General features: G+C 39.9%; 2 protein-coding genes and 1 pseudogene across 6 annotated transcripts in view; 2 read left to right on the top strand and 1 right to left on the bottom strand.

Annotated features, from left to right (window-relative positions):
• The first annotated feature begins 5,454 nt into the window (after positions 1-5,454).
• On the top strand, positions 5,455-8,382 carry LOC109895240 (meiosis-specific nuclear structural protein 1-like; annotated as a pseudogene).
• On the bottom strand, positions 8,070-13,996 carry tex9 (testis expressed 9). Of its 2 annotated transcripts, none has more exons than XM_020489018.2 (13): positions 13,862-13,996; positions 13,454-13,610; positions 13,007-13,131; positions 12,840-12,903; positions 12,652-12,725; positions 12,506-12,551; positions 12,218-12,291; positions 11,874-12,040; positions 11,312-11,394; positions 11,048-11,221; positions 8,826-8,960; positions 8,501-8,635; positions 8,070-8,404 (listed from the first exon to the last, which is right to left on the bottom strand). In XM_020489018.2, the coding sequence occupies exons 1-13, from the start codon at positions 13,903-13,905 to the stop codon at positions 8,327-8,329; spliced, it is 1,356 nt and encodes a 451-aa protein (XP_020344607.1). In that variant the 5' UTR covers positions 13,906-13,996; the 3' UTR covers positions 8,070-8,326. The 2 variants fall into 2 exon arrangements, with proteins under 2 accessions (XP_020344607.1, XP_031686815.1); XM_031830955.1 differs by having other exon boundaries at positions 8,097-8,404; positions 8,497-8,635.
• A 1,106-nt stretch (positions 13,997-15,102) lies between these two features.
• Positions 15,103-27,394, top strand: part of LOC109895239 (DNA-binding protein RFX7) — a 35,886-nt gene continuing 23,594 nt past the window's right edge. For 3 of the 4 annotated variants that reach the window (XM_031830956.1, XM_031830957.1, XM_031830959.1), the window contains exons 1-2: positions 15,104-15,549; positions 26,387-26,420. In XM_031830956.1, coding sequence (XP_031686816.1) covers positions 15,416-15,549; positions 26,387-26,420 — 168 coding nt within the window. In that variant the 5' untranslated portion in view covers positions 15,104-15,415. Of the gene's footprint in view, positions 15,550-26,386; positions 26,421-27,394 lie in introns of all 4 variants that reach the window. The other variant, XM_031830958.1, reaches the window with a different exon arrangement.

The raw sequence follows: 27,394 nt of genomic DNA on the forward strand, positions 1-27,394 counted from the left end.
TGGTGCGTAAACAAGCTAGAGATGGATTGAATTTTTTTGACAGGTGACAGGAAAGGTGTCGCTCTTGGCCAGCATGTGTAGATAATACATACAGAATTATCCCAAGCAGTGAAGCTAGACTGTTTTCTTGCATCCTTAAAATAGACAAGAATGGGGAAGTAATGTCTTATGTTTTATTATATCCTGTGTGTAACATCAATCCACCAGAATTGCCTGATTAGTTTTTCTTGTGATCAATGGATTGTACTGTACCAGTATTAGAGGACCTGACAGTGCAGAAAGGGTACACCACTACAGTAGTAGTAGTAAACTAAAACCTAGATTTATCTGTTTCCTTTGTGGGATCCTCCAGACTATGTCACTGTTCAATCTTTATTTACTTTCTTGAGGGAAATTTAACAAAAGAAACAATGAGAGCAAAGACTAAATTCTGTCATATTATTTCAGCATCTCCTTTACTGGCGGAGCACAGTAGGCCCAAATACAATACTCAGTTGTCACCTCAGGCTAAGTCGTTTTGAAGATTTACGGATGAGTTCTCAGAGGGAGGCACACTTCTGTCAAATTTCAGGGCACCTCGAGGAGCAATGCCACCTTGTGAAGTGAGAACACCTCACGTATGCACAGGCCCCACCCCCCAGTCATTTCTATCTGTATTTGTTTGCAAGTGTTCCAAATGTCAGCTAATGATGCTCAATGGGAACAAGCTTTATAGAATGCCTGACAGTATATGACAGTTTAAACCAAGGAGCAAGAGACTTTGAAAAGTGAAACTCAAAGATTGTCTCCCTTTTGACTTCTATGCATATGCAAATCCTGTAAAACCTTCAAAATCAATTCTGGATGTCAGTACCACTGCATTTTTTTCATTGTTCCCCTCTAATCAGGGACTGATTTAGACCTGGAACACAAGGTGGGAGCAGAACCAGCGGGCTCTGGACCTCAGAGTAAGAGTTGAATAACCTTTCTGTAAAGGCAAGATAAAAAGAAAATGACAGGCTTCTGAGTTTGTTTATTATGGTCCCTGCACCATTGTGAAAAGGATCAAAATGAAACAAATTGCCTTTGGATCACCTGAAATCAAGTGATATCATAGCCCCATTTCTGAAATCAAGTGATATCATAGCCCCATTTCTGAAATCAAGTGATATCATGGCCCCATAATTTTTCAGGCTTCAAGGAGATATGCCTTCGGAAAGTATACCCCTTGACTTATTCCTCATTTTTATTTTACAGCCTGAATTCAAAATGGATTAAAAACAATATTCTCACTCATCTACACACAATAACCCATAATGACAGTGAAAACAGTTTTAGGAGTTTTTAAAATGTATTAAATGAAGTACAGATATCTAATTCACACCCCTGAGTCAATACTTTGTAGAAGCACATTTAGCAGCGATTACAGCTGTCTTTCTGGGTAAGTCTAAGCTTTCCTCACCTGGATTGTGCAACATTTGCCCATTTATTTTCTAAATTCTTCAAGCTCTGTCAAATTGGTCATTGCTAGACAACCAATTTCAGGTCTTGCCGTAGATTTACGTCAAAACTGTTTTACTCAGCCACTCAAGAACATTCACTCCAGTGTAAATCTGGCTTTGTGTTTAATATTATTGTCCTGCTGAAAGGTGAATTAATCTTCCAGTTTCTGGTGGAAAGCAGACTGAAGCCTTTTCTTCCTTTTCTTTTTTATCCTGAAAAACTCCCCAGTCCTTAGCGATTACAAGCATACCCACTTCATGATACAGCCACCACTGTTCTTGAAAATATGGAGTGGTACTCAGTAAAGTGTTGTATTGGATTTGCCCGAATCATAACACTTTACATTGAGAAGGAAAGTTAATTGCTTTACCACATTTTTTTGTTGTATTACTTTAGTGCCTTGTTGCAAACAGGATGCATGTCAATTAGGTTAGTATTGTGGAGTAACTACAATGTTGCTGATCCATCCTCAGTTTTCTCAGGGGCCTTGCGGATAATTGGATGTGTGTGGGGTACAGAGAAGGTAGTGATTTAAAAAAATCATGTTTAAACATTTATGGCAATGCAATTTATGACTTGTTAAGCATATTTGTACTCCTGAATTTGTTTAGTCTTGCCATAACAACGGGATTGAATACTTATTGACTCAAGACATTTCAGCTTTTCATTTTTTATTAATTTGTAAAAATTTCGAAAAACAATTAAACTTTTATGTGTGTAGGCCAGTGACAAAAAAATCGAAATGTAATTATTTTAAATTTAGGCTGTACAACTACATTTGGAGTAATTCAAGGAGTGTGAATACTTTAAGGCATTGTAATATAATACTTGTGACAGCTTTACTGACAATACATCTGTCCACAGCATCGATCAAATTAGATCACATTTTTTATATACCAGTAATATGAAATCAAGTAATATCAGGCCCACCCTTAAGGACCTGCCAATTGGACAAATTATTTTAGAAAAGTATTCAGAGTTAACTAGACCGGGGTAATCCTATTATTGTCCTTTAATTTTTTTTAAACTACAAAATACATAGATATCCATTGTACAAACTATATTGTATTTAGATAGTTTGGAGGGGGTGTCATAGCTTGGGAGAGAATTGGGACTTGTGTGTGGATGGGTAGGTGATATGTTGTCTGATGTTTGTGATTAACTATTGTGTCAATAACTTAACTGATTCCGCGCAGTACCTGTAACGTTACCTTAGGGAAGACGGGAGGACCAAACTGACTTTTTAACCAAATACATTCGAGTTTATTGTTAGGCACAAAAGGCGCGATGTTACCAAGACGACTGGAAGCAAAACAAATTGAGCAAAGTGGCAGATGAAGATGACATTTTTGCCTGGTGAAGCATACAAATCAACGAGCGGCTTGCAACAGCTCCACGCAATGATGGTAAATGACTTGGTTGTCGATTATGTTTTCCATGAAAATGATCTAGCTATTCGATGGTTAACGACGTTAGCTAACTTTAGTTAATTTACCTAGCTAGCTCTGAGGTTCCCAAACTTCAAACTTGTTTGCGTCTGGGACCACTTTTGTGATAGACCCATCAGAATATCAGAACACAACTCCAACTTTACAGTGCGATAAAAAAAACAGGATACAAGCAGTTTTACTAAGTCTCGGTCACTGGGAAATAACATTTAAGGCTCTTTTGGCATCAGATAAAATGTTGCCATTTTAAAATAAATTTCCTGCAATTTTACACATTTTGCCTTGAGGCAGAGAGAATATTTCAGTTGTAAACTTAAATTACAGGGCATTATGCTCAAAACAACATTTCAGGAATCCAGTTGAACAAATTGATCATTGATGGAGCACTGTGGATACTATATCCCTGTGCCTCCCAGGCACACGTGCATCTGGAACCTCTTAAGGATCTGACCCTTTTTTAAATTTTCGCCAAAAATGACATACCCAAATCTAACTGCCTGTAGCTCAGGACCTGAAGCAAGGATATGCATATTATTGATACCATTTGAAAAGTTAACACTTTGAATTTTGTGGAAATGTGAAATTATTGTAGGACAATACAACACATTCGATCTGGTAAAAGATAACACAAACAAAAAAACATGCGCTGATGGAATTTAGATTTTGGCCACTAGATGGCAGCAGTGTGTGTGTGCAAAGTTTCAGATTGATCCAGTAGAGCATTGCAATACTGCACAGTATTTTGTATCAAGTCTGCCCAAATGTGCTGAATTGGTCAATTGATACATTTCAAGTACATAACTATAGAGAACATACAAAAATGATATGGTAGTACAAAATGTAAGTTTACACACTCCCAGAAATGTCATACATAATGGATAATTAGCTTATACACTAACTTTCACACATCTAGATGGCAGGGCAGGGTGGGTGTAGACAGCAGGGGTTCAAACTTTAAACTGTAGAACCCAGTTCCTACATCTGAATATAAAAATGAATTGTATTAAACAAAACCATGATACATTTTATCTCTGAGACCCTCAGGATGACAAATCAGAGCAAGATTGAATGTAAGTACATTATTTACCTTTCAGATGTGAATGTATCAAACCATTTGCCGTGATAAGTTGTTGTGCACTCCTCAAATAGCATGGTATTTTTTCACTGTAAATTGGACAATGCAGTTAGATTAACAAAAATGGTAAGCTTTCTGCCCATATAAGAAATGTTTATGTCCTGGAAAGTTTTCTGTAACTTACAACGTCATGCTAATCACATTAGCGCACGTTAGCTCAACCGTCCCAGTATAGGGACAACGATCCTGTAGAGGATTTATTAAGAACATCAATAGCGATTCGTGATATTACATTATATTGTATTGCACCCTCAACTTACACAGATCCCTTGTTTAAAATTGGTTGATTCTGTTGGTGCTAGTAATATTCATTCAAATGAACCCACTTTGGAAATCCTTATCCTAGCTGTTAGTGCTAAGTAAGCCAGGCTAGCTAGCTAGCTTGAGCAGTACTCCAAAGTGTATTTATATTTTATTATTCCCACTGGTAGTAGCCAGTATGTATTTGCTTGATATATTGACATTAACTTATGCAGTCTTTCCTCGAGGCTTCAATGAGCCAGCAGCTCAACATGACGCACAGTCAGCAGCAGAGGGTGATCTCGGAATTGACGGCAGAAGGTGCAACGAGAAGACCAGACAAAACGCATCACTAAGGACAAACAATCTAATGAGTGAGGAGAGACTTGAAAAGAAGGGATACCTACGCAAGGTGCAAGACGAGCTGCACGAAAGCCAAATTGAGGATGCTCTGATAAGGTATGCATGCAAGGTATCACCCTCACACAGCATTCATGAAAAGCACCCGCTTAAAGGACAACTAGGCTTCATCTGTGTCAGGGAAACGGGTCCTAAAAGTAATTGCTTGCTTCATCTGACTCTTACAGGTAGTGGAGAGAATATACAAGGAAAAGCAACTGGAATAAGAGAGAATGGCACAAGAACTGACCCGCATCAGTTATGTAAAGCTTAGAGATGAAAAAATGAGGCAATATATAAAAGAGAACAGGTAAGGGCCTCACAGTGGTTAAGGGCGCTGTACTGCAGCGCCAGCTGCGCCACCAAAGACTCTGGGTTCGCACCCAGGCTCTGTCGTAACCGTCCGCGACCGGGAGGTCCGTGGGGCGACGCACAATTGGCCTAGCATTGTCTGGGTTAGGGAAGGTTTGGCCGGTAGGGAAATCCTTGTCTCACCGCGCACCAGTGACTCCTGTGACGGGCCGGGCGCAGTGCGCGCTAACCAAGGTTGCCAGGTGCACTGTGTTTCCTCCGACACATTGGTGCGGCTGGCTTCCGGGTTGGATGGCGCTGTGCGGCTTGAAGCAGTGCGGCTTGATTGGGTTGTGTATCGGAGGACGCATGACTTTCAACCTTCGTCTCTCCCGAACCCGTACGGGAGTTGTAGCGATGAGACAAGATAGTAGTTACTAAACAATTGGATACCACGAAATTGGGGAGAAAAAGGGGTAAAATTCAAAAAATATAAATACATTTAAAAAAAGAGAACAGAAGTCCCAACAATGAGGGGGTTGGCAAGGTTGACATTAAGGGTTGCCCTCCTATTGCCTGGGTCAAGTGAACTGAGCAGTCACACCTGCTCTGAGGTTGCCCCATTGGGCAGGTCATTTAAAAATAAGAAGTGAAAATAATTGAACTGCAACTAATTCCAGTAGCCTAAAACTGAAAGAGTCAATTTATGGCAGTTGGGCAAGTTGAGCCTGCTGAGATTTTATTTTTTACTGAACCAAAATACAACAAATTCCAGTACTGATCTTTCTGATTCCTCCCCTATGTGTAGATGAAAAGCAGGCAATATATGGAGCATGTAAATAGCTAATTTATATTTTCTGGCAAGTGATCATAATCTTCGGTCAACCCAAAAATACTCTTGACTTGCCTTATGGGAAAGTGCCTTTCAGACTTTAATAAAAATCCAAGGGTTAGTGTATCAACAATAATCTGTCCATAGTTTTTGCAGGATGGATGTTTTATGTTGCTGTTTATGTTTCCTTTGTAATTTTAGTGTTGATCTCCGTGAGTTGGAGGGGAAGCTCAAGTCTGCATAACTAAACCTGGAGAGGGCCGCACAGATTGCTGAAAAGGAGTCTGAGATATGAGACAGTGGTAAATTCATAAATGTCCTTTCCCAGGGTAGAAGGGACATCTGAGACTTGAACCAAAACACTTGTTGGTTGTGCTTTTTGTGAATCCATATTTTTCTCTGACATTAGCATCTGGAGGCTGATATTGCTCGTAAGATGAAGAGCGAGCATGAGCGGGCCTCTATGGAGCAGGAGAAGCAAGACCATAAGCGCTACGAGGAGGTGGTACAGTACCAGCAGGAGCTGGAGCAGCAGCTGGAGGAGAAAGAGCACAAGAGCCAGGAGGCTTATGAGGAGTTCCTCATGGTTGACGAAATCACCAGGAAGATCTATGAGAAGGATCAAATGTGAGTGGACAGTGGCAGTCTGTTTTCACAATTTGTCTTAAGTTTCCTGCTTGATCAAGTGATCAGTATATAATGAAATCAAATGACCTTATTTGCAGGGAGAGGCAGTTAAGACTGGAGAAGATAACAGCCACTCAAAGGTACATAGGAGTTCAAGAGCCAGACTGAGTGGAGACTGATGGAGCGGGAGAAGATGGAGGCTGAGAACAGACGCATCCTGGAATTTGCCAGTTACCAGCAGCTAAGGAGAAGAGCAGAATGGAGAACGTCAGAGAGCGAGGGCAGGCGAAAGAACACCTTCACCAGATGGTAAGGGGGAGAAAAGTCACTTAATTTGCAAAACACTTGGCTATGTTCATATTTAAGAATATGTTCTAGTCTTTTTTTTGTGTACAAAGTGAGAAATTATTACAACAATATTAATGGTTGTTGAGGAATGTCTTCTAGCTCACTGAGAAGATTGAAATGGACAGGCAGCAGTGTAACGAGATGGAGCGTGTTTGTGAAGAGCTTTGTCAGGAGGAGCAAGCCGAGGCTGCAAGGCAGAAACAAATCGTAAGCAAGCATATTCACATTTGATAATTTCCTAAATTTCCAAACCGCCTTTAGAGGATTCAACCCTTTTAAACGGGTTAACAGGAAGATATGGAGAAGAGAATCAGACAGAGGCTGGAGTTGCAGCAGACCTGCCAAGAGCAAATAGCCTTCAAGGAAATGCGGAGGCAGGCTGAGAAGGTGGAGGAGACCTTCAGGCAGATGATGATGGCCAAGTTTGCTGATGACGACCACATAGAGCAGATGAATGCGCAGAAACGTCGCATGAAGCAACTTGAGCACAAGAGGGCTGTGGAGAAACTGCTGGAGGACAGGAGACAGCAGTACCTGGCTGACAAGGTACAGTATATTGCTCTCATCATGAACACACTTGTGCACTCTTTATCAACATCAAAGTGGTGTTATTGTAACTGAAGCTTTTCTGTTTAACACTGTTTTGTCTGCCTCAGAGATAGTCTATAGGTACCTTAAGGAACGTGAGGCTGAAGAAAGAGCAATGGAACAGGAGAGGGAGACATTGCGTCAACAGATCATTGAGGAGGAAAGGTAAAGACTTCTCAAACTCCATGCCACAAAACTACTGGGCTATCTTCCTAAGGTAAGGGAGAGGAGGTTGTCTTACTTTTTAGTTCTACTGCAAGTGTTTTCTTTGCGTTTTTCTTTCAACTCTGGTCATTGGCTGTCAATTCTTTAAAAAAAAAAAACTTTTGATGCAAGATCCCACTTTTGAAACTGACTATGTTATTCTCAAATGTTAAGGGCATATTCTGGGAAGATGACTTCAGAGGCAATTTCCAAAAGCGACAGGCCGACATCTTTGATGAAGAGGGCTGGGGAGATGATGAATAACCACTTTCTATACTACACCACTAGATGGCATTATTGGGTAGATGCTGTCTAGTGTTTTTTTTGGTGTATCAAATGGTGGATTTCTTATGGCGATGGTGTACTCAAATGTATGAAGTTGCAATGACTAATTTGTATCCCACTAGCTGCATATCACAACACCATAAATCCTATCATGGAGGTGCAGCAATTTTCAGTTGAAGTCATTTAGTCATTTAAAAAAAAACACAATTTCCTTTATTAGGTGATGATGCAACTACAGTTTAAGTTTATTTAACCCCATTATTGTAATAAAATGTTAAACTTTTAAAATCCAACTGCATTACAAATATATTCTGTATAAATGAACAATGCATACATACTACATAACTTACATACAATGTTAAAGGCCACATAATTAATGTTGTAGCTAACCATAAGAATACATTCAAGGCAAGCAGGATTGTATTACATACATTTTTCAGTATTGCTTTATGATTTCCCCCAGTCAAGAGCTTTCATGAATTCCTCTTCTGTAAATGACAACATCTTGGCAGCTTCAAAATGCATCTGCTCAAGCAAGAGGGAAAATATGTCAGTTTGATAAGGAGAAATATCAATGATACTGCCTTGTAATAATGACTTGCATTTAATACGAAGACTTACTTTTTGCCTTTTCAGTATATCAATCAGTTTGAGCTGTTTTTTAAAACCCACTATCAGTTCAGCTTTTTGCTTTTCCAGCTTCTTGTTTTCAGCTTTTAATGTTTCTATTTTATTATGCTCCTGGTCTGCTGTGTCCTTTTGGAAAGGATAGACATAAAACAAGTCTATTTAACCTGGGTTATGCAACAAGTGACAGAAGCCAAATTTGAATACCAAACTCCGTACCATGCTATTAGTATAGTTCCATCTATCAATACAATTTACAGTGTAAATTATGATTGATGTGATCACTAAATGCACTGATAGGTGGTATGGTTTAATTTACCTTGCTCATCTGCTTGATCTTGGTCAGTTGTGTCTTGGACCTCTCAACTTCCTCCAAGGCTCTGTTCAGTCTTACCTCTATGGCACTGTGATTGGTTGCTGCCTGTTTTTGTGCTCTCTTCAAACCCTCGATTTCCTTTGTTAAACACACACAGGGGCAAGCTATTTCAGTAAAAGCATTTTATGTAATGTTTTTATAGCGCACCAACACACATTTTCAAAAGCACTGTTAATGATAATGGTAATATTTGGTTAGATATCTACAAAAACTGACTGTCATCACAGTTACTTATTAACTTTATATTTCAGAAATGAAACGCTAATAGTTAATTTAAACCGATAATTGTTGTGACTAAGCAATAGGAAGCCATCAACCATTCATTCTTCTTTTCTCTGGGAGTGGACATACACGAAGTGTACAAAACATCTTTCCATGACATAGACTGACCAGGTCCCTTGCTTTTTTTCAATCTTTACTAGCGACATGCCACTGGCTTTGAGTAAGGCCAGTGTGTATGCAGATGACTCAACACTATACACGTCAACTACTACAGCGACTGAAATGACTGCAACACTTAAAGAGCTGCAGTTAGTTTCAGAATGGGTAACAAGGAATAAGCTAGTCCTAAATATTTCCAAAACTAAAAGCATTGTATTTGGGACAAATCATTCACTAAACCCTAAACCACATCTCCTAATGAATAATGTGGAAATTGAGCAAGTTGAGGTGACTAAACTGCTTGGAGTAACCCTTGATTGTAAACTGTCATGGCCAAAACATATTGATACAACAGTAGCTAAGATGGGGGGGGTCTGTCCATAATAAAGTGTTTGTCTACCTTCTTAACAACACTATCAACAAGGAAGGTTCAACAGGCCCTAGTTTTGTCGCACCTAGACTACTGTTCAGTAGTGTGGTCAGGTGCCAAAAGAGTGACTTGGGAATATTGCAGTTGGCTCAGAACAGGACAGCATGGCTGGTCCTTAAAAGTACACGGAAAGCTAACATTAATGACATTCATGTCAATCTCTCATGGCTCAAAGTGGAAGAGAGATTGACTTCATCATTAATTGTTTTTGTAAGAGGTGTTGACAACCTCAATGTACCAAGCTGTCCGTTTAAAATACTAGCACACAGCTCAGACACTCATGCCATCAGAGGTCTCTTCACTGTCCCCAAGTCCAGAACAGACTATGGGAGGTGCACAGTTCTACATAGAGCCATGACTACATGGAACTCAATTCCACATCAGATAACTGATGCAAGCAGTAGAATCAGATTTAAAAAGCATGTAAAAATACACCTTATGGAGCAACGGGGACTGTGAAGAGACACACATAGGTACAGACACATGCATACGCACACATTTTGTGTTGTGGATATGTGGTGGTGTAGGTATGTTATATGATGTACTGTTTTATCTTTAGCACATTCAGTACAAACATAGTTCACTGTTTTATCTTGTTTTATATGTAATGTAGGTGCTTTGGTGTGTTTGGACCCCAGGAATAGTAGCTGCTGCCTTGGCAACAGCTAATGTGGATTCATAATAAATACAATACAAAAATACCAGGTGAATCCAGGTGAAATGCTCCACCAGTCAATGTATATCCAGCCACCTTGACACAACTGTGGGAAGCATTGGAATCGACATGGGTCAGCATCCCTGTGGAATGCTTTCGACACCTTGTAGAGTCCATGCTGACGAGTTGAGGCGATTCTGATGGCAAAAGGGGGTGCAACTCAATATTAGGAAGGTGTTCCTAATGTTTTGTACACTCAGTGTATGTCTCTGTTGTGATCCCTCCCAGTGGGAAATATTATACAAACATGTTTTACTCCACCCCTAGTCAAGGAGAGGGAAATGTCGCTGGGGGATTTCTCTGAATTCCAAAGATATCTGTCACATGAGAGCCGCACTATCGCCAGCTGCAGGAGAGGTTCACCTTACAGGCTGACCATGTTAATGAGACCATGCCAGGCATTCCCCTGCTGAGGGGTTGATTTCTTCCTTCATTAACAACTGTGTCTAAGCTGTATAATGTCCCCCTCCCCATTCAGCAATAAGACATTAACAGCTATCTCAACTGCTGTCTACACACGTCTAGGTTTCTCTCAGTCACTGTTCATGGACTTTCATGGTTACAATATGTGCTGTTTAATATGACCAAAAAAACTAGAAAGAGAATAAATGTAATAACTGTTTTATCCTCGACACCCACCTTCTGTAGAGCAGTTACTTGTTGCTGAAGCCCATCACCTTTTCTGTTAGACTCCTCTGCTAAAGCTCTGTGTTTCTCTATCTGGGTTTGCTGAATGTTTGTGGTCTTCTGTAGTCTAGCTCGATCCTCCTCCACCTCCTTTATGTTGGTGCTTAAACTACTGTTTGCATCATCCTAGAACAAATAAATGTTTTATACTTATTTCAATGTTACATTTTACTCAGAAATATACCTAATTTCCATCTCTCATATTTCTATCATTACCTTTTTGTTGCACTCATATGATAGCCGGTTAAATTCTTCTTGCATTACACAAAGTTTTGCTTTGAGAAAACGGATTTGAGCATCTAAAACACAGCACACACAAAAAATATTATACTATAGTTACATAAAGAATTATATAATTTTAGGATATGTGAGATTATATCATTTTAAGGATATACAAGAAGGCTGAAACAATTGATATTCTGGAACTCTGATAAATAACTTATTTTTTTGTAATTCATGTTTTTGCAAAGATCCATTCTTGTGCTCCAGATGTGATATTTTGCCTTTACCTCCCTTATCTCACCTAATTTGCTCACATCGTATATAGACTTGTTTATACTGTATTATTGACTGTATGTTTGTTTTACTCCATGTGTAACTCTGTGTCATTGTATGTGTCGAACTGCTTTGCTTTATCTTGGCCAGATCGCAATTGTAAATGAGAACTTGTTCTCAACTTGCCTACCTGGTTAAATAAAGGTGAAATAAAAAAATTAAATAAAAATATTGTGAATGTGTGAGAAAGGCACAAAGTGTAATAAATGAAATCAGAATTCACCTGATCCCATCTCATGCCCAACACTGGGCATGATATCTTCCATAAGATTGTCATGAGTATCTCCATCATCCAGCTTCCCCTCAATGTTACGTATTGTTTTAGACAAGGAAAAATCCACAAAATCTTCAAGAACTGCAACATCCTCAACTGCAGCTGCCTTTGTTGTTCTGAAATAAAATAACAAATAAACAAAATACAACTCAAACAAAAAATTGAAAAAGTAATAAACATAAGGAACTGATATCCACAATGCTGGACACTCATTAAGCCATAACCTTTCACAATCTTCCAATGTTTCCATTAGATATTTGTGTGAACGTTTTTGATAAGGATAACATTCTTACTGTGCTTTTCTCTGGTTTCCATGAGGTCTGTTTTGTGAATTGGATTTTGATGTGACCCTTTTCTTTGGCATTACCTGAGCAACGGAAATATGATTTAGGGAGAATTTCAATTGCATTTCCTTGATTCCTCGCTTTCTTCTCAAGAACATTGGATGAGAATTGGATTCTCATCCAATGGGTTTTAAAAAGGCGGTGAGGGGAGAGGAAGGGAGGAATCAAGGAAATGAAATGACCTTTGCGTCTCTGAGATGTTACATTTTACCTATCATACTGAATTGAATACTGCACCTTAGTAGTGGGCTTCATAACTGAAGATTCCAGCATGTTCACATTCCTAAAGACATACATTTGTATTATAGGCTGTTCTCATATATTCTTATCCAGTCTACTACACTGAAATGCTATACGTTTAGAGCAACGCAATATTTTATTACTTGAAATCCTCCTCCTCAATGTCAACATCAAGGTGGAAAGAGATTGGCTTTGACAAGACTTCATTTTGGTCACTCTGAAAAAAAGAAAGAAAAATAATGTTTAAATAAAACAAATATGTCTAAAAATGAATGTTTTATGTTGTTTTGAAGAGTGTCAATTGGTCAGGTCGCTATCTTAAACCGCTTACCATAACCTGTTCCGCTTGCCTAACTAGTTCGGCTGTTTTTGCCTCCAGCTCTGCATTTATACGTCTGGAATGGGTTACATCTGGTTACAGCATCTCATATGATACAGTCTACATTGACTCAATAGATGTTTGGCAATGGGTACAGATGTTTGGGCAAGGAACCTTACTTGTATTCCTCCTCTTTAGCAAGTAGGTCTATCGTGGATGGTTTCTTTGAGGGGACAGAGGCTGGACGTCTCACAGATTTTCCTCCTTGAGACTTTTCTGCCTTGGATGACATGGGTCTTTTGGTCTGAATAAACAAATGTAGTAAGTTAGGTAGCTAATTACAAATATATTAGTTGTTGGTTCTTTTAGTCAACAGGCATATAACATTTCAAAGGAACAACGCTTTCGTTGAAGGTCAGGCTGCGTATAATATAGTTTTTAGCTAGCATGCTAACTATCTAGCTAGCAGTTAGCTAACTTAGATCTTAAACAGCGATATAACTAGGACACATAAAGGTGGCTATAGCTAGTTAGTTCTTCTTGTATTTAGCTTGTGAATGGGTATGTTAACGTCTTTTAGCAGTATAATACTGTAGCTAGTTGTTTGAAACAATACATCGACTCACCTCATGCATTCTTCTTTCAGACATTTTGATGTGCTGAATCTGGCGGGTGGCGTTGCGGTTGCATAGCAACAAGTCGTGGCCAAATGTTTTTCTCTGTTGTGCGACAAGGCGAAGGAACACGCACATTTGCTCTTCTCGCTGTTTTCCATAATCTTGACTTTGATACGAAAAAGATGATGTTAGGGACCCATTGTGGACTAATGAACACATTCACTTGAGTTATTTGCTAAACATAAAATGTGAAAAGCTGAAATGTGCAAATGTGTAGGGGGACAGCCTTTACAAAGGCTAACATATTCGCTACATGTCCACACATGGAGCATAATGCCATTGACATGTTCATGTGTTTACCATTGATTGTAAATAATTGCATTCAAATGAAATAGAAATGTCTAACTGTTATCTTACAAACTCATTGGATTATTGAAGACCACGTCCATAGTACTGCTCATTCATACATTTTTATAAGGCATTTTTACTGTGGGCATTTAAGCCAAATGTTGCCATTAGGCACACAGTACTTGGCTGCTCACCACCGCTGTGTGGGGAAAAAAAGCTCTTAATTCTTCACTCGTGTATCCTGCGCCTGCGCTGCCGATGCTTGACAGCAGCAGCAGCATCACATTACCGTTCTCCTAGCAGTAGGATATTATGCTGGCAGAACGATCGCGCATTCTTTTCTTCAAAATAAGAGTTCCCTTGCAAAGACACGCTAAACTGTGAATATAGATGTTTTTTAAACTTATTTTGTATTTATACCAGCATTTATTTTGAACGTTTGTACAAGTACTGGTATGTTGAAAGCTATTCATTTGGCTATATTTAAAGAAATGGTGACACCTTTCTCCACCCACTCCTTTCACTGCAACTCAATACACGGTGGGATACTTATTGGTTTGTAGAGAGATCTTTTATACCTGTCTCAGCTAAAGTGGGGTTGGAAATATTCAGTATGGTGTAGTTTTGGAGGGGGACTGTGTCGCACGGCCTGCTGCAGGCTTTTCACTCCGCTCCTACATAGCCCCCAATGCAATGTACTGTCATAGACTGTTCATGGGATACATATTGGCTTGTAGAGAGAGAGAACAAGGACAGGAAAAAAACGTTTGTGGAAAAAATATATATAATCAAGGCTACATTGTTCCCTAATACAGGACTAGTAAAGGCCCAGTGATTTTTTTTATTTTGTGATTTTAAATCTGTAATTAAATAGTATTCCGATTGTTCAATGGGTGCTGCAGCACCCCTACTTCCTGTGTATGTACAACACAGTCCCACTCCAAAACTAACCATATTTGGTTAATAGAGACCCTACTGAGTATTTACCATTTACCACTTTAGCTGAGACAGATAGAAAGGTTTTCTCTCTACAAGCCAATATGTTTCCCATGTAGTACAATCTATTACAGTATATTGCTATGGAGGAGACGGAGTGAAAAGCCAGCAGTAGTAGGCCGTGCGACAAGGTCCCCCTCCAAAATTACACATATTTGGTTCGTAGAGACAAAAACAATTTTTTTAAAGTAAACATCTTTTGAATGAGTTATCCACATTGCAAATTTTGAAATGCGGGCTTTTATTTAGGAAGTTTCTTCATTAACATACAAAGTGACGTCACTTTTCGTGCTGCTGGCAGAATACTAGTCAGCATCGCAAACACTTCCACCACTAGCGTTTGCAAACGCACGGGTCGTCCCAAAAGGTTGCGACAGAACCCTGGTGAAAGCCTGCATTTTGTATTCCTCTACACTTTTTTTTAACATGTCTGTGCATGGTGTTCGAAATTAACTGTCTAACCATGTTTTCCCGGCACCGTTTCTACCTTGGAACTGAGGCCACGTATATCGCAAATGAGAACGGGTGGGTCCGTAATGTACAGTAGGAAAATAACTGCTTTCTCGAGGTCCAGGTTGAGGCCTGCATGTTAAAGATCCCTTTCCTCCCATCCTGAATCTCATCGTGATGACTGAGGATCAACAACAACATGATCAGCACCCGAAGCTGGGCTCTGGAATAAGCACCTTACCATCCCTAGTTCCTGGACTGCAAGGGACTGAGGCCAGTGCGTTGCAGCTCAAAATAAAGAATTCCATCTGGTAAGGAGGACCATTAGCTAGCATTGTGCTACTTTGATTGCTAGCCAGAAAGCTAGCTTAGTTAACATACATTAGTTGAGCCAGCTCCATGTGTTTTGCCATTATAGTGTGGCTACATCTAGCTAGCTAGCCCAGATATTTAATTAGCCAGCTCATTACTAACTTGCAGCTACAGTGTTGCCTCCTTCTTCCATTTCCATAAACGTAAACATGTCAACCTTTGTGATTGGCGTTGACAATATGACACTTTTTACAGTTTTTCGTGACTTTCCTGGTACCAAGAGCTAATATTGTTTACTATAAATTGTCGGACACATCTTCATGACATTAGCAGCAAGTTATCGCTGCCTTTTTCGTTGTGGTGGACAGGTCTGGAACGGTCAAAATGGGTGATTATTCACAACCCGGGTGCTGCAAGAAAACTCGCGGTTGGTAACTAACACTATCGAGCTGGGCCACTGAGGTATATATGGGCTGGACTTGTGCAAGGTTTCCGTATCCTCATTAGTGCACGCACTCTAGCCAATTTGTGTAATTTCGGGAAAACAGAATAGTATGTAGCTAGTACGCTTGCCCGCGTTATAACGAAGTTAGTTTATGGGAGAAAGTGCAGGCGTGCACAACTGGCTAACTGGGTTGAAAACCGCAATCATTGTTTTTTTGCATGTCTCAACATGTATTTCAAATCCATGGCGGTATAAATGGCTATGGTAATAATAACACAGGCTGCCCTGCACCTAAGCATATTTTCATACATAATAATGACCTGCATATTGTATCAGTACATGCCTGCAAAATATTATTCGGCAACATTCAACATGAATCACTTCACATATATCTAGGTAAAGATTTTTGCACTCATTCCTCAGTCAGCTTCTAGAATTATATACTCAATTTGCACACTGAATAATATGGTGATTTTACTTTTATGCACGTTTCACCTGTTGTCTTATCCTTTGGTTTCATATAGAAACTCCCTACATGAATTATGAAGTATCACCAGGAACCATAATATGTTAATAGATGTGGTTTGCTTTTTGCACTTGAACTGTTGTTGACTGATGTTTAAGATAATCATACTTAAATGTTAATTGTCTAACTTGATATCACCATATTATGTGGTGCACAATCATTCAGAACCAACTTGTGATTTCTTGGTTGCAATATTGTGTAAATGGTTTTAGATTATATATAGTGGCATGTCAGGAACTGAAGCACACAGACTTGTTTGTCTGTCAAATTACAACATTGGGTAAGTCATGACTGGCACTTTTTTTATAAACTTTTCTAATCTAATGGACATCATATGAAAAATATTGAACAACTTGGGTAACATGTAACCATAGCCTAGTCATAAATTGCAAAATGCCACCATTAACATAGGCTTATGTTAATCATCGGAAAATACACTACAGTATATTTGTTGATTCTCTGCACAATAATCTGCTGTAAGGCCAGTGTCCCCCAATGCTACCCCTAAACCAGTGGGAAGGAATGCGGTTCTGGATGACATGGATCCATCCGTGGGATATCACTTCCCTATTTTGATGGTCATAAGTTCCATCATCAATACATTGACTTGATGTTTTATGGTCAACATCAGACATTGTTATGGAATAGTGCAAATATATTTAAAACATGGAAATAATTGTTTTGCTACTTCCTTTTTTATTACAGGGGAAGTGTTGGAACTCCCTTTATGAGATGACAACTAATGTAGTAGTATTTTGAAATACCATGGAAGATTTTGTAATGGCCATTTCCATGTTATAGGACTCACGACCACCAACATGTGAAGTTCATAGGAGCACATCAAATGAAGGTTGACTCTATATATATTTTTAATTAAGGCATATAGCTTTTTAAAAACAATTTTCCACCCTTAAATTTAGGAATAAGCAAAGCCTTTGATTTCAGGTCAAACAAAGGGGTCTTAGAAAACAACATGTTTTTAAATGATTATTTTGAACCTATATTTAACTAGTCAAGTCAGTAAAGAACAAATTCTTATTAACAATGATGGCCTACCCAGGCCAAACCCTCCCCTAACCTGGACGCCTGCCAGAAGTCTTAAAAGCTATTAGAATAACATTAAAACACAATGTTGTTGCAGTTAAGACCCTTGACAACTAATATCAACATTTTGTATTTAATTTTGCTGAAATGATTTGTCTTCTGTAAGTTTAAGAAATATTGCCTATTGACTTGTCATTATTTACAACAACAAAATGTTACGGAATCTGTAACAGAATGACTGAAAAATCAATGACAGAATTACTGCAATTGAATTGGCTACAATGGGAGATGATGGTAGTCACAAACCACAGTTGGTTCACCTGCTACTGTCCTTCCTTCCACTGGCATACTGTTATGTTCAGCTCATAATTGTGAAAAGTCTAGACAACCCCTCTCTCTTTCACTCTCTCTCTCAGTTAATGTCATCTCTCCTGGCTCTTACTGACACCTACCTAATAAGCCCCCTCTGTTTCCATTTACTGTAACCAGCGTCCTCAACCACTGAGCACCGGACGTGCATAAATGTTGAAAAGTAGTTGAATTTTAGACATGTTTCACAAGTTTAGACAGCACATTGCAGTACATACAGTAAAGAAATGTAGAGTCGATATCAATACAAAACAGCACTGTACAGGGTACAGTGTAATGTACTGAACACTACTCTACGTACTTTACTGTGCTTTACTATGATGTCCAAACTTGAGAGACTTATATGATTGGTTCATATATGGTCTGGTCCGTACCAACCAAATGTGGTCTTGTTTTGGGGGAGCATATTGGCTATTATTCTAATGTGTAAAATAATACCCAAACATGCAAAGGAGGATAGTGCATTTTTATACCTTTTTTGTGTACCTGTTCAAGATACATCGCAATGAATAGATCATATATCCATAATTATTAGGGATGTGCATCTTTCCCTTTCAAGACGAGTCTATGTATCTAGATACTTTTGTGTATGTGTAGAGGTCGACCGATTATGATTTTCAACTCCAATACCAACGCCAATATTGGAGGACCAAAAAAAGCTTATACCGATTAATCGGCCGATTTAAAATAAATTTTAAAAAAAAGAATTAAAAAAAAAGAAACAAGTCTTTAATTTAAAAAAATATGTTTTTATTTTTATAAATAAATAACAATTACTTTGTAATAATGACAATTACAACAATTCTGAATGAACACTTATTTTAACTTAATGCATCAATAAAATCAATTTAGCCTCAAATAAATAATGAAACTTGTTCAATTTGGTTTAAATAATGCAAAAACAAAGTGTTGGAGAAAAAAGTAAAAGTTCAATATGTGCCATGTAAGAAAGCTAACATTTAAGTTCCTTGCTCAGAACATGTGAACATATGAAAGCTGGTGGTTCCTTTTAACATGAGTCTTCAATATTTTTTTAACCATTTATTTAACTAGGCAAGTCAGTTAAGAACAAATTCTTATTTTCAATGACGGCCTAGGAACAGTGGGTTAACTGCCTGTTCAGGGGTAGAATGACAGATTTGTACCTTGTAAGCTCGGGGATTTGAACTTGCAACCTTCCGGTTACTAGTCCAACACTCTAACCACTAGGCTAACCTGCCGCAATATTCCCAGGTAAGAAGTTTTAAATTGTAGTTATTATAGGACTATTTCTCTCTATACGATTTGTATTTCATATACCTTTGACTATTGGATGTTCTTATAGGCACTTTAGTATTGCCAGTGTAACAGTATAGCTTCCATCCCTCTCCTCGCCGCTACCTGGGCTCGATCCAGGAACACATTGACAACAGCCACCCTCGAAGCAGCATTACCCATGCAGAGCAAGGGGAACAACTACTCCAAGTCTCAGAGCAAGTGACGTTTGAAACGCTATTAGCGCATACCCCGCTAACGAGCTAGCCATTTCACATTGGTTACACCAGCCTAATCTCGGGAGTTGATAGGCTTGAAGTCATAAACAGCGCAATGCTTGAAGCATTGCGAAGAGCTGTTAGCAAAATGCTGTTTGAATGAATGCTTACGAGCCTGCTGGTTCCTACCATCGCTCAGTCAGACTGCTCTATCAAATCATAGACTTAATTATAACATAATAACACACACAAATACGATCCTTAGGTCATTAATATGGTCGAATCCGAAACTATCATTTCGAAAACAAAACGTTTATTCTTTCAGTGAAATACAGAACTGTTCTGTATTTTATCTAACGGATGGCATCCCTAAGTCTAAATATTGCTGTTACATTGCACAACCTTCAATGTTATGTCATAATTACGTACAATTCTGGCAAATTGTTTCGCAATGAGCCAGGCGGCAATGAGCCAGAATCTGTCTCAGCATCATTCTGTTACCATGGAATTGCCCTAATGTTAACCTACAGGTTTGAGTCCTGAATGGTGCACATTACACTTGACTGGGTGAGTACAGCCTGAGTGATAGATGATACCTATGATCTACATTTGGAGAGCTGGCACAGAAGTAAATGCTGCCTCCCATGGAAAAGATCTGTCCTTGGCTTGGTTCTGGTGGCACGGCACTGCCCTTTGGAAAGTTATGATGAGAGCTTTGCATGTCTCTCGGGTCAGTGGGAGACTGAGGATTGATTTGGCAGTTTTTATACTGAACAAAAATATAAACGCAACATGTAAAGTGTTGGTCATGCCTCTTGAGTGGCACGATGCATTGCAGTGCTAGCTGTGCTACTAGAGATTCTGGGTTCGAGTCCAAACTCTGTCGCAGCTGGCCGCGACCTGGAGACCCATGGGGCAGCGCACAATTAGCTGAGTGTCGTCCAGGTTAGGGGAGGGTTCGGCCACCAGGGATGTCCTTGTCCCATCGTGCACCAGCAACTCCTGTGGCGGGCCCGGGCGCAGCACCGCTGACACGGTCGCCAGGTGTATGGCATTTCCTCCGACTCATTGGTGTGGCTGGCTTCCGGGTTAAGTGGGTATTGTGTGAAGAAGCAGTGTAGCTTGGTTGGGTTGTATTTCGGAGGATGCATGACTCTCGACCTTTGCCTCTCCCGAGTCCGTACGGGAGTTGCAGCGATGAGACAAGACTGTAACTACCGCTTGGATACCACAAAATTGGGGAGAAAAAGGGCAAAACATTTTTTTTTTTTTAAGATCACAGAAATGTTCCATACACACACACACAGCTTTGTTTCTCTGAAATGTTGTGCACAAATGTATATCCCAGTTAGTGAGTATTTCTCCTTTGCCAAGATAATCCATCCACCTGACATGTGTGGTATATCAAGAAGCTGATTAAACAGCTTGATCTTTACACTGGTGCACCTTGTGCTGGGGACAAAAAAAAAAGGCCACTCAAAAATATGCAGTTTTGTCACAAAACCCAATGCCACAAATGTCTCAAGTTTTGAGGGAGTGTGCAATTGGCATGGTGACTTCAGGAATGTCCTCCAGAGCTGTTTCCAGAGAATGTAATAATAATTTCTCTAGCATAAGCCGCCTCCAACTTTGTTTTAGAGAATTTTGCAGTATGTCCAACTGGCCTAACAACCGTGGACCACATGTATGGTATCGTGTGGGCGTGCAGTTTGCTGATGTCAATGTTGTAAACAGAATGCCTCATGGTGGGGTTATGGTATGGATAGGCATAAGCTACAGACATCGAACACCAATTGCATTTTATCTATGACAATTGGAATGCATTGAGATACCGTGACGAGAGCTAGAGCTGCTTTCTTTTTCATGACTCTTGTCTCCTTTTCGGCCAGAAATACAAAATCTTAGGAGAAAGAGTGAGATTTGAATTTGTGAATTTTTCCTTGTGAACCAGCTGAGTGGGTTGTCTGAGTAAGATACAGTACATCGGATTAAAATTCAGTCAAATGAGGCTACAATACATTAGTTCAATCTGCCCTTTAAAGGACTTTATTTTAAGAATGTGAAATGTCAGAAAAATAGTAGCGATTTTATTTAAGCTTTTATTTCTTTCATCGCATTCCCAGTAGGTCAGAAGTTTACATACACTCAATTAGTATTTGGTAGCATTGCCTTTAAATTGTTTAACTTGGGTCAAACATTTTGGGTAGCCTTCCACAAGCTGCCCACAATAAATTGGGTGAATTTTGGCCCATTCTTCCTGACAGAGCTGGTGTATCTGAGTCAGGTTTGTAAGCCTTCTTGCTCAAACACGCTTTTTCAGTCCTGCCCACAAATTTTCTATAGGATTGAGGTCAGGGCTTTGTGATGGCCACTACAATAGCTTGACTTTGTTGTCCTTAAGCCATTTTGACACAACTTTGGAAGTATGCTTGGGGTCATTGTCCATTTGGAAGACCCATTTGCGACCAAGCTTTAACTTCCTGCCTGATGTCTTGAGATGTTGCTTCAAAATATCTACATAATTATCCTACCTCATGATGCCATCTATTTTGTGAAGTGCACCAGTCCCTCCTGCAGCAAAGCACCCTGGGGAACATGATGCTGCCACCCCCGTGCTGCACGGTTGGGATGGTGTTCTTTGGCTTGCAAGACTCCCCCTCTTTCCTCCAAACATAACGAAGGTCATTATGGCCAAACAGTTCTATTTTTGTTTCATCAAACCAGAGGATATTTTTCCCAAAAGTACGATCTTTGTCCACATGTGTAGTTGCAAACTGTAGTCTGGCTTTTTTATGGCGGTTTTGGAGCAGTGGCTTCTTCCTTGCTGAGCGGGCTTTCAGGTTACGTCGATATAGGACTCATTTTACTGTCGATTTAGATACTTTTGTACTTGTTTCCTCCAGCATCTTCACAGGGTCCTTTGCTGTTGTTCTGGGATTGATTTTCACTTTTCGCACCAAAGTACGTTCATCTCTAGGAGACAGAACGCATCTCCTTCCTGAGCGATATGACGGCTGCGTGGTCTAATGGTGTTTATACTTGCTTACTATTGTTTGTACAGATGAACGTGGTACCTTCAGGCGTTGGAAATTGCTCCCAAGGATGAACCAGACTTGTGGAGGTCCACAATTTTTTGTCTGAGGTCTTGGCTGATTTCTTTTGATTTTCCCATGATGTCAAGCAAAGAGGCACTGAGTTTGAAGGTAGGCCTTGAAATACATCCACAGGTACACCTCCAAATGACTCAAATGATGTCAATTAGCCTATCAGAAGTAAATGACATTTTCTGGAATTTTCCAAGCTGTATAAAGGCACAGTCAACTTAGTGTATGTAAACTTCTGACCCACTGGAATTGTGATACAGTGAAATAATCTTTCTGTAAACAATTGTTGGAAAAATTACTTGTGTCATGCACGAAGTAGATGTCCTAACCGGCTTGCCAAAACTATAGTTTGTTAACAAGATATGTGTTGAGTGTTTGAAAAACATTTAGGTTGGAGTCATTAAAACTCGTATGTTTACTACCGACATCAACTGTATGGATGATTTATAAAGCCAGGCACATTTAACAGTTAGGCTATTGATTATAGACCTAATTAGGTTGGTTTGCTCTCTACTCACTTTTCTTTAGACAATTAGGTAAGTGCTGTTTTTTCATATCTTATCTCCACTGCTGCCTCTGCCGCATTGTTTTCAACACCAATATACTGGTTAATTTAGCTATTATGCACATAGCAAAATGGTCTAAGAAAAGGTGCCAATTCAACAGCGCACTAATATTTCAGAACCGTGGAAACCGACCCCTATCAAACATGGGAGAAAGCGCATTTGATATAAAATAATATTTTTATTAGTGTTGCACCGCTGTCCTTAACCATATACAATTTCAGTAACACATGTCTTAGAGTGATGGACTGTTATGGCCAGCGCAATGGATCAGTCCACTCAGACACGCGCAAATCGAACAGTTGTCGTGTACACCATGTTTTTAGTGTTCGTCACTGCTCAACTAAAGAAATCTTGGTCGACCAACAGCCTATCGACCAAACAATCGACCAGTCGACTAAATGGGGGCAGCCCTAAATATTGCTAAAGTTAATGTAACAAAATATTGTTTTCTGAAGTCCTCGTTAAAGCAGTAGGGAGACTCTGGAGTGAAGGGATGTCATGTCTTTGGTGGTAGCTCTATTTAACAGTTGACCTACTGTCTTTAAACCTCTGTGAAATTTGTGTTCGATCTGATTATAGGCCAACTGTAACTCCCAGTTGTAGTAGTGGGCTGTATCTGCTCCACACACAATTTGGTGGCTGTTCTGATGGTATGTCAGGCTTCAGTTTAAAAGATTCACCATCACTACTCTAGCGGAAGAATATGAGATCAGAGAGGTTCAGAGAGGCTCGCTGTTGGAGGGTCTCCCCACATTGATAATTCAGAATAGCACAGCTTTGGTGCTCCAGCCTTCCCGAGTGTCAGGCTATACTGTCTGCAGTTGCTGAGGTTTAGAGGTGAATGTCAGGCAATCCAATTTCTCCCTGAAGCGGCCATATTGAGGGAGGGTGGCAGACAGTGAGCCTCCAGGGCTGCCCCTTCCTGCCAGCTCTGACTGTTTACGTTCAATAGGGGGGGGGTGCAGGAGGGGCCAGCTGGGGGGGTGGGAGAGTCTGCTCTGCTGCTTTTGGAAATCAGGGTGCTTTTCAGGAAAAAACAATACACACAGTCCCTATTAATGTTACATTTTAGTGTTTATTATTTCAAAAGATGTGAATTATTTGAACATGTCAGGTCATATTACCTGTTATCATTTTCTAATGTTGATTTGTGTTTTGACTTGATTCTTATCTCTCTCAATGTTTCAGAATGATTTATTAAAAGGCTGAAATAAGATCTGGTGTGGTAGATGTAGGCACATTAGTTGATGATCATTCAAGGGTTTCTGAATGGGGTAACTAAGAGTAATTCAATACATGCAGCAGTTAGCTGCTTAGTGCATAAAGGTTTTTGTCAGACAAAATCCTGCAAATATATACAATCAATCATGTAAATCTCAAGCTGTGGCGGTTGGTGCATGCCACTAAATAAACTAAAAGAATTAGATCAGACATGTTGAAGTTTACCTCAGTGACCTGGTGCACCTTGGATATAGATGAATGAGACCAACAGGCAATGTGAGGGGATTCATCCCTCAGAGCTGAACTCCTCTACTGCCAGCCCAGGGTTCAACAGGATGTGTTTAGAAACCAAACTTCCTCAGTCTCAACGTACATACAGTCTCAACGTAGGTACATTGCATGGCAATGAGTCCGTGTTTCACATGAAAATCGCCAAACTCAGAATTTAGGGACAGGGATGGCTTTTCTAGAGGAATACAAACACACTCTACTCTGATCCACAGGAATGTTATTTTTCTGACTTAAAAAAAAATGTAAGTCAGAGGAATCGGTGCCATTTTTATACTGCAGGTTGATTTACCCCTAAACCCACTTTGTAATACCAGTCATCAACATTATTCTGTACCCTGCCAAGTGAGGTTCTAGTCCAGACTAAGTAATTCTAGATAGAGCTTGTTAGGTCATGCTCAGTCAGGGGCACTGTGTGACCAGAACTGGGGCATAATTGCTGCAGAACATTTTAAAACTGGAGTGATGTGCAGTAAGGAGCTGGCAGGGAGAATCTAAATCCTGTCTTCCCCTTTCCCAATCCCCTCCCAGCTCCCCACAGCAACAATGACTTAACGAGGCGCTCTCTCGGTACCTGCCTGGCCTTACCTAGAAACAGCTTAATGAGAGGAACCTGGCAGACCTGCTTATTATCAACTCTGAGAAATCCTGGCCTCACCTAGTAACAGTCCATTAAAGCTTTACTTTCTCTGTCACCGCTAATAACAGTCTCCTGATTCTGATCTGCCCTGAGTAACCTAGTAACAGCCCCTCAGTCTGCCTGACTTTTACTTAACAAATAAGTAAGTCCTAGGTTCTGCCCCTTCATTGTAATAGATTATCAAATAGAAGCAACCGGCCTCATTATGACCAGTTCATGCATTGATTCTTAGTTGTATGAGAGGCCATTGCATGAGAGCCAAGTTACCATCTCCTACTACTATGTTATCCAGGTAAACTGACTTGAATGTGGGCTGAGCCACACAGAGAGGGATTTACCATGTGGTTCAGTTGAAGTGTCATGGACCACGCACCTCTTGAGCTGCAGAATGTGTAGGCACACGCATACTGAGTGAGAGAAAGTGTTTTAAATTCTGCATCTCTCAATTAACCTTTTGAGTTGTGTTGTGGTTCACACCAATGTCTAGGCCTTGCCTCACGTGACATTTCTGAAGGCGATGGAGAGGAAATTGGGTCAATTCAGGCTATGGGAGTAGATGTGTGTTGTTTTTGAGTGGGCGGACTCAGCAAGGGGCCACGAGAATCTCTGACTGTAAAAGCATGTAGCAGCCTCTTCGCTCACTTCACTGTGAGGAACTGTAGCAGGTTGTCTGAACGATTGTAACCAACAGTCAGTGAGTCCGTTTTCTCTATTTGGTTTTAACTGTTTGTCTGAGAGAGCTTGTCTGTCTCTTATAGGCCCTTTGACTAATATGCTGTGGGATAATTTAGTGATAGGTTGACTTTCCTTTCTGTAGTTCTAGCAGTATATTGCCTTGAGGTCAAGTCAGATTTTACAGTACTTTTTATATGGATTAGGCCTAGATACCGGTTTGTACTGGATTGAAGTCCCCTCAATGACTTTCTGAGGGAGGTGTTATAAATAGGCATTGAGTACTATAGGACATTTATGTAGTGTCTGTATCCATTTTTACATATGACAACGTGTTCCTAGGATATATTTGTTACGACCAGGGAGAAGCTGGTGAGAGGGTTGTCTCATGGCTTACGTTACAATGATTTATTAATACATCCGGTGTATGCATGGTGCTCACGTTACACTTGCGTCATACTAATTTGTCTTGTTTCTCTTTTTTTTCAGTAAATCTGTACAGTCAAAGGTGGACAATATTTTGGTGAGTTTTTCTTGTCATAAAGCCTTTAACCACAATGTATGCGCTGTTCACAATTATTACACTTTCCCCCCAATGTTTAAGGTGGGTTTTTGACTTGAGTAAGGTAAATTTTAGGTTTCTGAAATGTAATCTCTGTGCTTATCTCACCTCTTCGCCAGTGTCGTGAGACTGTTAGAGGATGAAGAGAAGCAGCATTGCCATCTACTGTCTGTAGTATTTTAACAGGTGGTCCTATGTTTGACTTATTTATACCACACTTGATGTCAGAGCTGAAAGTAGCCCTGTTATGAAACAGCCATTGCTGACCATAAAATACTGCTCAGTCCTGTTGAATGATCTCACTGAAACTCCACTAACCCATTTAATCTTACTTCATGAGTCCTATAGTTATACTACACCGTATTTGGCTCGTAATGGTCTCCAGAAGATGGGATGAAACGATTTACCTCTGTGCTTGGTGTTGTAACCAAAACAGTGGTCATGTCCCTTTGTCATCACCTCATCTTTTTAGCCCTTTGTGTTTTTTTTCTCTCATAGGTTCTGGCCTTCAACTGAAATTCAGTCAACCACGGTGTGATTGAACATACATTATCATCTAAAGCCCAACTTGACATACTTGAACATAACTCCTCTGCAGCACATGGCTTACCTGAAAGTTCAAGATGTTTATGTGTGTTCATGTGAGGATTTGGCTCTATGTACTGTAATTGAGCAAGTATAGAAATATTTTGCCTGTCAATAGAGATGGGTGCTATTCAACACTGAGGTAAGATCCAGTGCATTGCCACCAGGTGAGGCAGGAGAATGAGCAGAGGTCAAGGCTAAACTCTAGTTACTCTGGGAAAGCTGCTGTGTTTACTGAATACTGCAGGCTGGGCTTCAGCTTGTCAGAGGTGTATCTTACCAAGAGGTATGTTGAGGATAGACGGCTAGACCTGTCAAAGCAATCAAATCACCCACCACCACTGCAACAT

Source organism: Oncorhynchus kisutch, linkage group LG8 (genome assembly GCF_002021735.2).
Source record: "Oncorhynchus kisutch isolate 150728-3 linkage group LG8, Okis_V2, whole genome shotgun sequence".
NCBI classification, from domain to species: Eukaryota; Metazoa; Chordata; class Actinopteri; order Salmoniformes; family Salmonidae; genus Oncorhynchus; species Oncorhynchus kisutch.